Raw genomic sequence first — 14,238 nt, forward strand, 5'->3', positions numbered from 1 at the left:
TAAATTGAGTCACTATTTATTATAGTCTAAAATTAACTAAAGTCTCCATTATTAAAATTCAAAGCAAGTTAAACCCAAACAATTGTAGCAACATTAGCCTACAGTAAAAAACAAACAAAAAATTATCTGAATTGTTTTTTCAGCCTAGCCTACAAATAGCTTATCCGTTTTGATTATATTTACAGAACTAAAAGGATAGATCTGTAAAATAGAAAATAGTGTAAATAAGTAATAAAACAGATGAGGTGTGTAAAATCTCGTTTTGTTTAACAGCTGCATGAATCTACCTCAGCCAGCACTGCTTGTCTGCGTCTGGGCGTTTCGCGCATGCGCACTCATCTTTCTACTTTTTTTCCAGGCCAGTGCGGCAGGCGGACCGCAGGGAGAAGAAGAGATTTTAAGGACAGTTTCAAAAGTTAAAGAAGAGGAGAAATCATGACACAAAACAGTGAACTCATCGACCGCCTCTCCTCGCCATTAAACGTGACATCCCTCATCATGGCGCATGTGTCACCTATGAAATATTGATTTTTGTCATCTAACGTTACACCAACTTGAGGATATAATGCCGGGAAACGGATGAGAACTACTGCAGACGCTTGGAATCGCTTGTTGGATATTGAATCCGGCGCTGGGGGATGCAGTCGGGATCGTTTTCGTGTATATAATCAATATATGAGAGGAGGATTATTGGACTGCACGAGTGTTTGGGCCGACCCGTTATATTTCTCATCATATTTGAGCATGGGAATGTCGTCCACCGCTGTGATCTCATAGTCCCGTGGGACGTGATGCAGCCACGCGTAGATGTCAAGATGGGTGATGCCGCAGAGATCAAGGAGAGCAAGAGGACGTTCATCGTGCCGACCATCAAATCTGTGGATCACTATGATTTCACAAGGGCCAAGATATCGTGCAGTTTGACGTGGCTCATCGCCAAAGCCTTTGGATCTGGTAGGTGGCGCTTGAAGGTTTGAAAATCAATATTTTTAGTACTTGAAGAAGTTGTCACAATAAGGGCAATGCTGTATCAATTGCTTAGATACACTGGTTTTTAAATTGGGGGTCCCGGACCCCTAAGTGGGTCGCAATGGAGTGCTTGGAAATCTTTACAGGAAAAAAAAAAAGATTAAAATAATAAAATATTAGATTTAAATAGATTAAAGTAATAAACTATTTTAATGTGTATAAAATAAATGTGTAAATAAATAGCCTACAGTATTAAAATGAGTATGTCACTTAAAATTAACTAAACATTTAAAAAATAATAGCCTATTTGAGATATTTATATATTAATTTTTCACAGTAGGCTATAAATACTTTATAGATGTCTTTTAAATTTTTAGGATGGGTCCCTTGCACAAGGACAATTATGTTTGGAAGTCAGTAGCCTAGCATTTAAAAGGTCGAAATCCACAGGTTTAATATAGGCTACCCTTTCAGTAATTGTTTTGTCTTTCCTAACTATGTTAATGTTACCATTGACTGTATCTGTAAAGCCTGTTTAATGGCAGTTTCCTTTCCACACTGTGACAACTTACCCTGTATATATGACAACATGCCTATTGCTCACCGTATTCAATCAACCGTCTTTCCCCCTGCTTGGCAATAACAGCAGGCATGCCTTTTTGTTGACAAATATTATGTCTAAACCTACCTTGAGAAATGTTGACTGGAGTAAAGAAGTGACAACATACTAGTGTCTTCCCTATAATGTTTTACTGCAGGTATATTTTACATTTTTGCGACATGAGTGTTTATTGGAGCGATTTTGTTAATGGGTAACTACATTTTGAGGAGAGTTTCCACTATAAGCCCAGTTTCACAGACAAGGCTTAGCTAGTCCCAGACTAAAATGCATGGAAACTGTTTTAACTGAAAGCAACTTGCACTGGCATGTATCTTAAAATATGTCAGTGCCATTGATTAGTCTCAAGATGCACACCAGTTAATGTGTAATGTTCTTAATGTGTGTTTTTTCTCTAAGGCACGTTTAAAAAAAAAAAAACCTAAATGTCCTGATTGAACTAAGGCCTAATCCTGGCTTAATCTAAGCCCTGTCTGTGAAACCAGGCCAAAATCTGTCATTTTAATGTATTTTGAGTGCACATGTGTCTCATGAGAATCAGTATACAGAGGTTAAAAATAGTGAATTTGACAAAAATCACCATGGTGGTAACTATTTCCAAGTCTGCAGAAATCATTAGCCTAGATCCCTGCATAGACTCATGAAAGGCCACAGGCTGGCTTATGGCTCTGTGTCCGTCCCCACAGTCCGTAATAAATGCTCAAAGCAGATTCCCCGCTTCTGCACACTGTAATAGGATTGAAATTTTCCAAAATAACTCCCTATGGAGGATGCTGGAATTAACATAAACACAGACAATCAAACTCGCATGGACATAAAGCAATGTGGCTTTTATTGCTAGAGCGCCCACAACAGAGACCTGTGGAGTGCAATGCAACAGGGCCAAGATGAAGACGGCTCCTGACAGAAGTGTGTGTGTCGTGTGTGTGTAAAAAGCTTTTTTGCTGGTGTGTACATGAACTCTAATGTGGTTGATAAAGCATGGATTTACTCTGATCTCTATTGCAGATGTCTCTGAATCCCCTATATTAGTGCTGACAGTGACATTAACAAAAACTACTCAGGGCCACCATCGTTTTTGGACATAGCAGCCCTTGTGAAAAAGAAATGTGCTTAACTGTATTGAAATTTTAACCAAAATTCAACAAAAAATATTTTAGTTGCCGCGAATGCTTGTCAGTATATTCAACAGTAACCATATTTTAAGGCTGCAGTCCGTAGCTTTTTTTGGGTTAAAAATGATCCAAAATACATATTTGAGAAAATACATAACCAGCCAGTGTTCAAAACTATCTACTTGCCGTAGCTCGATTCAAAACGGTAAGCTTGTAATAATGTTTTTAATTCCAGTGGCACTGGTGGATTTCCGCGGGAGATTCGAGCATGTCTTTGCGTCATTACGTCACATCTGTACACATAAAGAAGGAGTCTCGGCTAGTAGGCTATATTGCGTGTGAGGATGCTGGAGGTGGAGATTTATAGCCTTTTCTCACAGCACTTGATATGATTAAACTTATCAATTTTATGGCGGATCCAGAAAGGTTCAAACGACAATCACCAGTGACAACTAGAGATTCATCCGCTGTAAAATGCAAAAGACGTTGTTCGGACTTCGGAGTGGCTACAGAAAAAAAGAGACTGCAACCGGACCCATGCGAAAACAAGGATATCGGAAGGACATTACATGTAGTCACGCAATGCTGACGTTGTTAACATTATAATTTGCACGGTTTTGCGTGATATGATAAACGATTTTTAGATTTAATCAGCGCGATTTACTGCAATGTCAGAACCAGAACAAAGGTGGATGTTACTTACTTGTTCAGATGACATTTTCCAGTGAAAATTATTATGTTGGTCATACTTCCAAAAAGAATAATCTGTGATTTTGAATGCGAGTATCCACACCGGCGCGGCGACTGACAGCTGCACACTCTCCTCAAACATTGTGTTCATCCGCCTGTGCCGTGTCGAATTACAACTCACGTAGAGTTAATAATTCCGCGAATAACTGCAATTGCAGATTTCGAACAGAGATGGCGACAAAGAGGAAAAACTGCGGACTGCAGCTTTAAAGACAATAGAAGTAATTCATAAATTTCCAGTTTAGACACTATTTTAGGCAGTCCCAGTTTAGGCAGTTTAGACACTATTTGCAAATCTCATGCTCTCTTTTTTTTTTTGCAAAACTCTAAACACATTCTTCTCACACATTTCACACTGTGATACATTTGTGTCGCAAAACACTAAACGCAAGAGGCAAAAGTTCAACACAACTAAAAACAGTTGTCATCGTTACACACAACGTTTCAAAATTGTTCACACCTTGTTTCTAATGACGCGATCATACCAACTGTACAAAACATAAGCCTATCCAGAGCGCACGGATGCACTGAATACCAACTATAGATGGAAACAGTCTGGGAGGGAGAAGAGGAAGATATAAGAGGTGGTGGGCGAGGAGGAAGAGGATGAGAAAGAGCAAGGGGTAAAGAGTGTTATCAAAGCTGGATCTGTCAGACTAGAGGGTTTTTCTCTTTGCCTGGCAAGAGACAACATTGCCTGTGTCCTCAGGCCAGAGCCAGCAGGACGACATGATCCTGAAGCAGATTCAATCTCTCATTGACCTGGATTTTGTAGTTGCACAACTTACAGTATTTGTCTATTTGAGTGTACTGTAACATGCTTTTCATTTAGAGTTTTATTGGACCTTTTTGGCTTTTGCAGTTGGACTGCAGTAGTGTCTAATGAATGACCTGTTGTGCTTATATTATTGACTCGTGTGTATCTGAAAGCATTGTTTGATTTTGAGTACAGGTGAAATGGTTTTGAAGCGATTGTTTGACTTTGCCAGAAGAGTCAAGGGTTTTAATGTTGTGAGAAAATGGGTGAAGGTTTCAAAAAATGTGTTATAGCAATTGTGAAAAACTGTAATAGTAATCAAATTTTAAGGAATTATTTCCGTAATAAGTTCACCTTTTTTAAAGTATGCTAAAGTGTGCTATTTTTCACAAGGGAGGGATGTGAAAATAACATGTATTTACCTTGATAGTCCTATTTTGGGATATATGCCATGTAGGCTAAATACCAAGAGTACCATGGTACTGTTTTTGTAAGTGTGATAACATCTCCCCATCAGTCACTGTTCTTCACAGCAGAATGAAACTGCTGATCAGCATGAGAGAAACAAACACAGGAAAATGAGCCCCACCATTGCAAGGCATCCTTAGCTTGAAAAGAGAGTCTGGTGGATGTCTGTTCATTCAGATACTTTGCTCAGAAATGAAAAATAAACAAGGTCACAAACAGATGTTCTGAGTGCCTGCAGGCCTTCACGGCTGTGTTGTTCATGTTGTGCTGTCTTTACCCCCAGCCTTACATCTGTGGCATACTGCACATACCACGACAGAGAGCATTCGTTCCTGTTACATCACTGAAGCCTGAAGGGTGCTGGGAGTGTGTGATGTTCACATGTGACTGTGTGCACTGTTATTCTCGCTGGAAACTCTAACGCACTGTATGTAACGTCCATGTTACATGTGAGAAATCAATAGCGCTGAATGTGGTTCTTAAAGGGATAGTGTCAGCAGATTTTTAAACGAGACTGATTAAATGAAGGTTTTAGAAATGTAGGCTATCACAACTGGCAAATCTGACACTGGAAATATTTTTAAAAAAATTGTCATCATTAAAGCTCCTGTAGGTAACTTTTGAAAACATGTATTTGTTAAAACTGTCATTATGTCCTGACAGTAGAATATGAGACAGATAATCGGTGTAAAAATCAAGCTCCTCTGGCTCCTCCCAGTGGTCCTATTGCCATTTGCAAGAAATACACGCTCCCGGTCAGAAACAACCAATCAGAGCCAGGAGGATTGTCTTAGCACTGTCAATCACGTGTACGCTCGTGTACGCGCTGATCACACCCCTCTCTTGCACAGCGCGAGCGCCGGAGCGCGAGCCGTCGTTCAAACTCAAGATTGCCGGCGTGCTGCAGCTGTGCTTATGACGGAGAAACAACCTAAACTGCCAATTCTCGAGTGACACCTGCTCATAAAACAAAGAGGTAAAAGGAAAAAGACTGATGACGATAAACAAGCGAAAAAGAAAGAATTACACAGAGCCCATTGACTCTAGCCGCATAACATGTAGATAAAATGTCACGCACTCTGCTAAGCAACAATTGAAACCTGCTAATTCACTGGCTTGTCATGTTGCTGAAATAATGTACTAGCACACCTTATCTAGCATTATATATCGCTATAATAATTACTTACATACTGTAACGTTAGTTACCGTTATATTAAGGTTATCTTACTAGCTATTTATAACTTAGAGAAAGAGTGCAACGTTATAAAGTTACATGTAGGCTATTGGAAAATACATAATGATTTGAGGACCAAGTTTGTAGTCAAAGTATGGGCAGGCCATAGTCAATGTAAAGCATATTATTGACGTTTAGTCCCTATTAGTGAATGTGCCATATAACTTTTTATCCGCTGTTATCGGTGGCCCTGTTTACTAGCCTGCGCGTTTACGACAGGCTCCGCTGTGGAGGACGAGCTGTGGAGGGAGGGCTGTAGCGCAGCAGAGAGCAAGGGGGTGGGACCTGTAAGTTGTGCTTGTTCAAATTTTCAGGCTATGTCAACGTTTTCTCAAAACTCCCTACTGCAGCTTTAACTCACCAATCCCTGAATTACTTATTTTCTTCCACAAAAGTTGGCACTTTTGAATATTCTGGCTGTTTTTTTCCTTCTTTTAGTATAATAAAAGTAAATGGGGAGTAAGGCTGTGAGAAACATGCCCACATTTATGCCCAGCTCTCCTTTCTGTGTTCAGGAGAGTTTATAAGAGAAGTGGCATTGCCTGATTTGTAAAGTGTTGTTTTGAATCCGATGTTTAATAAATTATTATTTAAACTAGTTGAGAACTAGCCTGGTTAAAACCAGACCATTCTCTGTTGTAACTGAGTTATGGTCTGGCAAATAGACAAAGACAAATCATTTCCAGAGGGGCGTCACCAACGGACGTCGCGGATAGACCTAAAACCAATCAGAGCGATGAAGGAGAAGACGTATGCAGAGCGGCGGAGAAACATCTCCGAGTGTTGTTCTTTGCTCGGTTTTTAACAAAAAGGAAACGTTCAACGCGATAGCTGATTCGAACGAGTGATGTTCGACGGCGGCATCCATCTTTGTAATGTACAAAATCTGCTTCAAAATCTCAGCGCTGTCGTCATCGTGTAAAGCCCGCCCCAGCGTTTCTGATTAGTGCCTCGATTTCGACGGATTGGAAATGGGCTTGAATGAGCTCTTTGCCAGACTAACTTTCAGAGCAAATCTAAATTTGCCGGAAGTTGTCTGGGTTTTCCCAGGCTAGTTGAGAACAACTGGAGGGGAAGATTATCAGTGAATTATTACTTTTAATTTTGGTCTTTTTTTTTTATATGATAACATATAACTTGGACTATAACGCATAAGTATTACAGAGCATTTTTATGATTGAAGCGTACACCAACCGACAAGGTTTTTATGATTATTTTATAATGCTTTTAGTGTCAGTCTCAATATGTTTGGAATGATTATTATAAGCATATGGCTAGAATAATATCTTTAAAATCCTACAGAATGTAGTAGGTATATTATCTGAAGTAAAAACCTTTTCAATTGACCTTAAGATTATAATTTCATAAATGAACTGAGTTATGTTTTCTTACTGTAACATTTAGACAAAAGCACAGAGTTGGACGTTTGAAAGGCTTTTGTGGGTCGTGGTGACTTGCTGCCTCAGGCTTTTCTCTCTCTGACCCCTCACTTCCTCCCTGTGTTTGTCATTCCTCCGAGAGCCGCTTCCTGCCTCTGTCCGAGCTGGGATGAAACGCAGGGGAAAAACCTTTCCATAATCAGGCAGCTCTTTAGGAGCATGTTCAGGAAAAACTGTGAGCTTTACAGAAGGTGTGTGTGTGTGTGTGTGTGTGTTTTATGTTTTTGGCTCTGAACTAGTAAAGACTGGCAGGGAAAGGGTTTCCATTGACGCAGCAGGTTTTCATAAAGGTTTGGAGGAATGATTTTAAGAGTTTTCTGATGCCTCTGTAAATATTGAAAACACATGACTGTTGCCAGCAGTTTTAACTTAATGTTAATAGAGGAAATAAGGGATGGATAATGATGGTCAGCTAGTCATTCAACAACTGGTAACACTTTACAATAAGGTTAATTTGTAAACATTAGTTAATGTATTAAAAAACATGAACCAACAATGAGCAATACATTAGTTAGAGTATTTATTAATCTTTGTTAATGTTAGTTAATACAAATACAGCTATTCATTGTTTGTTAATGTTAGTTCACAGTTAACAAATACAACCTTTGATTTTAGTAATGTATTAGTAAATTTTGAAATTAAGATTAATAAATGCTGTAGAAGTATTGTTCATTCTTAGTTCATGTTAACTAAGGTAGTGTCACGGTGTGGGTTTTGTGTCTTGTTCCTTGTTCTTGTCTGTCATGTGATTCCCTGTTTGTCATGTGATCCTGCCATGTGTCTTGTCCCATGTTCAGCTGTTCCCCGTTATGTTGATTAGTCTTCCCAGGTGTTCCAGGTTTACCACGCCCCCCTTGTTATCTTGTTTAGCTTGTCTTCCCTTGTATTTAAGCCCTGTGTTTCAGTTCAGTCTTTGTGAGTTCTTAATGTTGTTAGCGTTGTAATGGTGGCTGTCGTGATGTTCCTGGCCTGATTGTCTTTTGTTTGTTTCACCATTAAATGTGCTTGCACTTGGATTCGCTCTCTGCTCCATTCTTCCCGCATCATTACAGAAGAACTCACCACTACGATGAATCCAGCAGCACAAATCATGCGCCTCCGTCAGGGAGACCGGCCCATTGAGGATTATGTGAGAGACTTTATTGACTTATCTAATGAAACTTCAATGGACTCGGTGTGCCTTATGATTTTCTTCAGAGGTGGGCTATCTGAGCCATTAGGGTCAATCATGCCAATACACGATCCGCAATGGACCTTACAGTTTTACCTGGAGTTGGCCTTGTTATTTTATGACTCTGCCCTGACGGTGGGTTTGGCAGATACAGAGCCCTGCAATCCCGGCACGCCTGCCGAGCCTGAGCTTCCCTGCACGCCTGCCGAGCCTGAGCTTCCCTGCACGCCTGCCGAGCCTGAGCTTCCCTGCACGCCTGCCGAGCCTGAGCTTCCCTGCACGCCTGCCGAGCCTGAGCTTCCCTGCACGCCTGCCGATCCTGAGCTTCCCTGCACGCCTGCCGAGCCTGAGCTTCCCTTCACGCCTGCCGAGCAAGAGGCTGCTGTTCACGTTACTTCTGCCGAGCCAGAGGCTGCTGTTCACGTCACGCCTGCCGAGCAAGAGGCTGCTGATCACGTCACGCCTGCCGAGCAAGAGGCTGCTGTTCACGTCACGCCTGCCGATCCAGAGACAGAGCTTCACGTCAGCCACGTCCAGCCAGAGCTTCACGTCAGCCACGTCCAGCCAGAGCTTCACGTCAGCCACGTCCAGCCAGAGCTTCACGTCAGCCACGTCCAGCCAGAGCTTCACGTCCAGCCAGAGACCGTCCATCCAGAGACTGAGCTTCACGTTACTTCTGCCGATCCAGAGACTGAGCTTCACGTCACTTCTGCCGATCCAGAGACTGAGCTTCACGTCACTTCTGCCGATCCAGAGACTGAGCTTCATGTCACTTCTGCCGATCCAGAGACTGAGCTTCACGTCACTTCTGCCGATCCAGAGACTGAGCTTCACGTCACGTCCGCCCAGCCAGAGACTGTTCACGTCACGTCTGCCCAGCCAGAGACTGTTCACGTCACGTCTGCCCAGCCAGAGACTGATCACGCCACGCATGCGCCGCCTGAGCCCTCAGTGACCGCAACACTGGCCATTATGGCCACAGCCATGTGGTGTGTGTGGGCTACGCACACCCTTGAGCCAGAGCCCGCTGATCCTGCGCCAGAGCCCGCTGATCCTGCGCCAGAGCCCGCTGATCCTGCGCCAGAGCCCGCTGATCCTGCGCCAGAGCCCGCTGATCCTGCGCCAGAGCCTGCTGATCCTGCGCCAGAGGCCGCTGACCCCATGGCTGCCCCTAAGAAAATTTTGGGGGGGGGCAGTAGGACCCTGGATGGGACCATGAAGGCCGCACCGCCATGGCCGCCCGAAGGGTCTTCTCCGCCGTGGCCGCCCGAAGGGTCTTCTCCACCGTGGCCGGCCGAAGGGTCCTCTCCGCCGTGGCCGCCCGAAGGGTCTTCTCCGCCGAGGCCGCCCGAAGGGTCTTCTCCGCCGTGGCCGCCCGAAGGGTCTTCACCGCCCTGGCCGCCCGAAGGGTCTTCACCGCCCTGGCCACCTGAACTGCCTGCTCCACCCTGGTCGCCTGCACAGCCTGGTCTGCCCACGCTCCATGGCCCAGGTCCACCATGTCCTGGTCCCGTTCCCCTGTGCGGGCCTGGCCCTCCATCCCTCCCCCAGACCGCCTCCGCTTCACCACCCTCCTGAACTATTGTTTTTTGTTTTTTATGGGCGTCGGGAGCCGCCCATAGGGGAGGGGCTATGTCACGGTGTGGGTTTTGTGTCTTGTTCCTTGTTCTTGTCTGTCATGTGATTCCCTGTTTGTCATGTGATCCTGCCATGTGTCTTGTCCCATGTTCAGCTGTTCCCCGTTATGTTGATTAGTCTTCCCAGGTGTTCCAGGTTTACCACGCCCCCCTTGTTATCTTGTTTAGCTTGTCTTCCCTTGTATTTAAGCCCTGTGTTTCAGTTCAGTCTTTGTGAGTTCTTAATGTTGTTAGCGTTGTAATGGTGGCTGTCGTGATGTTCCTGGCCTGATTGTCTTTTGTTTGTTTCACCATTAAATGTGCTTGCACTTGGATTCGCTCTCTGCTCCATTCTTCCCGCATCATTACAGGTAGTTAACTAATGTTAACTAATGAACCTTATTGTAAAGTGTTACCCAACATCGAAATAGATCATTAGTGTGAAAGGTTTTATATTTATATATTATATCTTTTAAAAGATGCATCTTATGTAAACGCCCCATAAGAAACTTGTCCAATTGGGGACCGGTGAAATCAAAGCTATCCCAATTATCCAGGACTTTTTTGAATGAGTTATTTGAATTTTTTTTGCATACGCTATATGCTTTTACGGGCTTTTAGTGCCTGGTTAAACTGGATGGCAGGTGCTTAGGGTACAGTTCAAACGTAGAACAGCTGTTTAGGGAATTTGATCATTTTCTGACAGAGACAGAACTTTAGCATGATCATCTTGTTTGCTGCTACGACATACGTTAACTGACTAGCCAATAAAAATGGAGCATGAAATGGCGTATTGATCAACGCTACATTGCGCTAAAATTTATAACCCCCTAACTCAACAAAACTGGCATGCCAAGTTAGCCTCTTTTCCCATGACCGCATCCATATTCTCCTCTTTTGCTTCCTCCTCTTTTTTGCCAAAGTGCTATTTGTTTACCACTTGACTAGCTCATGCTGATGAAGTTTTATTCTTCCATATTAACTTGCGTCGTAGCCTACAATTCAATAGATGTCATCATCGTACAGTCTACATACATGTCAGACACAAGTTTATTAGATTCACGTCGAACAGTGTGATTTGTAGGATTATAGGTAATCCTATAGATTATAGGATTGCTGAAATCACACAGTCTGTATCAGGCATTAAACAAAAATACAATAATTAATGTGTTTAAGAACATCTAACACAAACTGTACTGCTCCTTTAAGACACTTTTCCTGCTGCACACAGACTTAGCTGATTAATACATTTTTATTTATCTATCTATTTATTTTAATCTTAAAAGTTTTTTTCCCATCATTTTGTTATTTGTGATGTTTATTTTTAAACAGGATCTGTACTGCACCTTTAAGACACATTTCCTGCTGCTGAAAAAGAAAAAGAACACACATACACAAAGACATATTGAAAGGAAATGACCCGGAAAGAGCAGGAATCTACATTGCCTGTAGTCTGACTCACGCTGAAGCATTATGGGATGCCAGGAATTTCCTTGGCCTTCTAGACTCAGATATTTGCAGTCGCACTTCAGCGTCAGAAACAGAGCTGAATTGTCAGTCTGTTTGCAGATGTTGTCAAACTTGTCATCCTGATGCTGTTAATTTCTGTTTACGTGCATAACAACTGCTTTTTTTTTTTGTGGGCAAGTGCTCGTGACTCAGTTTTTGCTGGTCTGTACCTGGGTGTTTACGTTTGTGTGTAATTGTGTCAGCCCAGTGATTACAGTCTGTGTGTGTGTGTGACTGAATTCATGCATGCCTGTACCTGTCTGTTTTTTCTGTGTTTGGATCTATGGTGCTATTCTGAAGAGCTTCAGATAGAGTAAATCAGATTAAGTGAGAGCCATAATGGGATTAGTCTGAAAACAGTGTGTCTTTCTTTTCAGATTCCACTCATTGACCTCACATCAGTCTGTCCGACCAAGCATTGATCCTGAATCAGATTTAAAGGGACATTAAGTTCTTTTTTTTCCCCACCTGAAGAATTGAATAGAACTGGTTTTTGACAAATATGTTTTACCCTCCTCACATGATTAGCTCAAGTAATCACTGTTTCTTATTACCCTACAAACTATTTTTGGTTGTGTAATGAATCCCAGTCTCTCTCTTTCTCTGTTTAGACTGTGTACCTGTGGAGTTGGACGATCCGTTTTACCGGGACCAGTATGACCAGGAGCATGTGAAGCCTCCGGTTGTGTCTCTGCTGCTGTCCGCGGAGTTGTATTGCCGCGCGGGGAGTCTGATCCTCAGGAGCGACGCGGCTAAACCTCTGCTGGGTCATAACGCCATCATCCAGGCCCTCGCTCAGAAAGGCCTCTACGTCACTGACCAGGAGAGACTCGTGACTGAGAGAGACCTCTGCAAGACCCCCATACAGATGGCAAGTGATTTGGCACTACACCTTTTTTGCTGTTGCAGAACATACTTTCAGATTTAGAGTGCAAGGGTTTCAGATGTGCGAGACTATTCGACTAGTCGATTAAACGATAATGCTGCTGTTAGTCGACTTGGAAATACTAGTTTTTTTTTTTTTTTCACATTTAATGTTTTGCTTTATATTTTTACAAAGGCTATGTTTAAAATACCATCATGTTAATGTTACAGTTTAAAATGATTATGTTATTTTGAAAAGTATATATTTTTAATGGAAAACAAAATCATTTAATTTGACCTCAGATTTTGCATGCGTTGGTTTTCTCTGTGGCGGCGGGTTCAAAGAAATGTCCACTCGGAAGATAAGCAAGGTGAGGGAGTATTTTGACAGCTTTATAAACTATAATAACTGGCTTCCGGTAACAACCGAATGTGTGTCGAGTTCCGGTAGAAGAGTGACCTCTGACCCGACGCATGATGTATCGACGAACGCGGAAGCGCAGAGGATAGAGCAAAACACAAATTACAAGTCTAAAATGAGAATTTTTAAAGAGAAATGTCGGAGGATTTCAATATAAGAGAAGAGGAGCTTGAGTGTGATGCCCCAAGAGTCATCTACTCTCAGCTAAGCTTACGCTACTCCTACATCCTACGTCAGTGATTATATTTATAAGTTATAAATATGGATATTTTTCTGACAAACGCATCGCTTTGCTTCAGAAGGCCTTTATTAATGCACTGGAGCCGTATGGATTACTTCTATGAAGGATGGATGCACTTTTTTGGGTTTTAAAAGTTACCATTCACTCCCATTATAAAGCTGGGAAGAGCCAGGAGGACATTTTTTAATATCACTCAAATTGTGTTTGGCTGAAAGAAGAAAGTCATATACACCTAGGATGGCTTGAGGGTGAGTAAATGATGGGATCATTTTCATTTTTGGGTGAACTATCCCTTTAAGCTTGCTACTACAGGTTATGAGGGACAATACGGTATGTAATTTTATATCAAATTAAAGGAGAAACGTTATGAATGAAACTTACTTGACAGTTTTGGTATGGTGAAGGGTATGTGATGATGTGGGGCTATTTTAATTCCCTAGTATCCTGAATCCATGAAATAACCGGCCTTTAAAAAAAAAAATCTGCCTGCCTCTATGGGAATTTAACAGGGGGTGTCCTGACTTATGCACCCTGTATTTTAAGGAAGAACATTTATTTATTTACGATACATTATTCATTCACAAAGAAAATTGGTGTCTTTTAAGGTTGGATTTTTCCTCATTTTTTTAATTAAGGCATTAAGATCAATTTAATGGTAGTGGACTGGTAATGCATACTGCTTTTGGTCGCTATATGTAGGTTGCAGTGTGCACTTGATTTAAGGGTCTTGTAAGATGTAAAGTGTAGGGTGGATGAGGAGGAGAACTGGACACTGCCATATTAGGAACTGCTGATGTCTGCATTGCAGTATTCCCTTTCTCTCCCTCACTCTCTCTGCAGTAACAGTCAGCATCCTTTCAGAATTCAATTTAGGTGCATATACCTTTCTGAGGGTATTGCACTACTCAGTCTAGACCATCTGTTTTAACACAGACACTACAGGCACATTAAGTCACGAAACATAGACACATCCACAATCTTGCAGAGTCACCCAACGTACAGTAAGCTTCAAAATGAAAACACATGCTATCAGATTTGTCTTTGCTTCAGCCATAGCGTGTGTGT

General features: G+C 42.1%; 1 protein-coding gene across 1 annotated transcript in view; it reads left to right on the top strand.

The window, feature by feature from the left end:
- Positions 1-330: 330 nt before the first annotated feature.
- The window catches only part of camsap2b (calmodulin regulated spectrin-associated protein family, member 2b), a 95,601-nt gene continuing 81,693 nt past the window's right edge, over positions 331-14,238 (top strand). Inside the window, exons 1-3 of the mRNA XM_056260313.1 lie at positions 331-611; positions 645-954; positions 12,259-12,518. Of these exons, the coding sequence (XP_056116288.1) occupies positions 792-954; positions 12,259-12,518 (423 nt within the window). The 5' untranslated portion in view covers positions 331-611; positions 645-791. The remainder of the gene's footprint in view (positions 612-644; positions 955-12,258; positions 12,519-14,238) is intronic.

Source organism: Rhinichthys klamathensis, unplaced genomic scaffold (genome assembly GCF_029890125.1).
Source record: "Rhinichthys klamathensis goyatoka isolate OS25496 unplaced genomic scaffold, OSU_Roscu_1.1 h1tg000008l_1, whole genome shotgun sequence".
Lineage (NCBI taxonomy): Eukaryota > Metazoa > Chordata > Actinopteri > Cypriniformes > Leuciscidae > Rhinichthys > Rhinichthys klamathensis.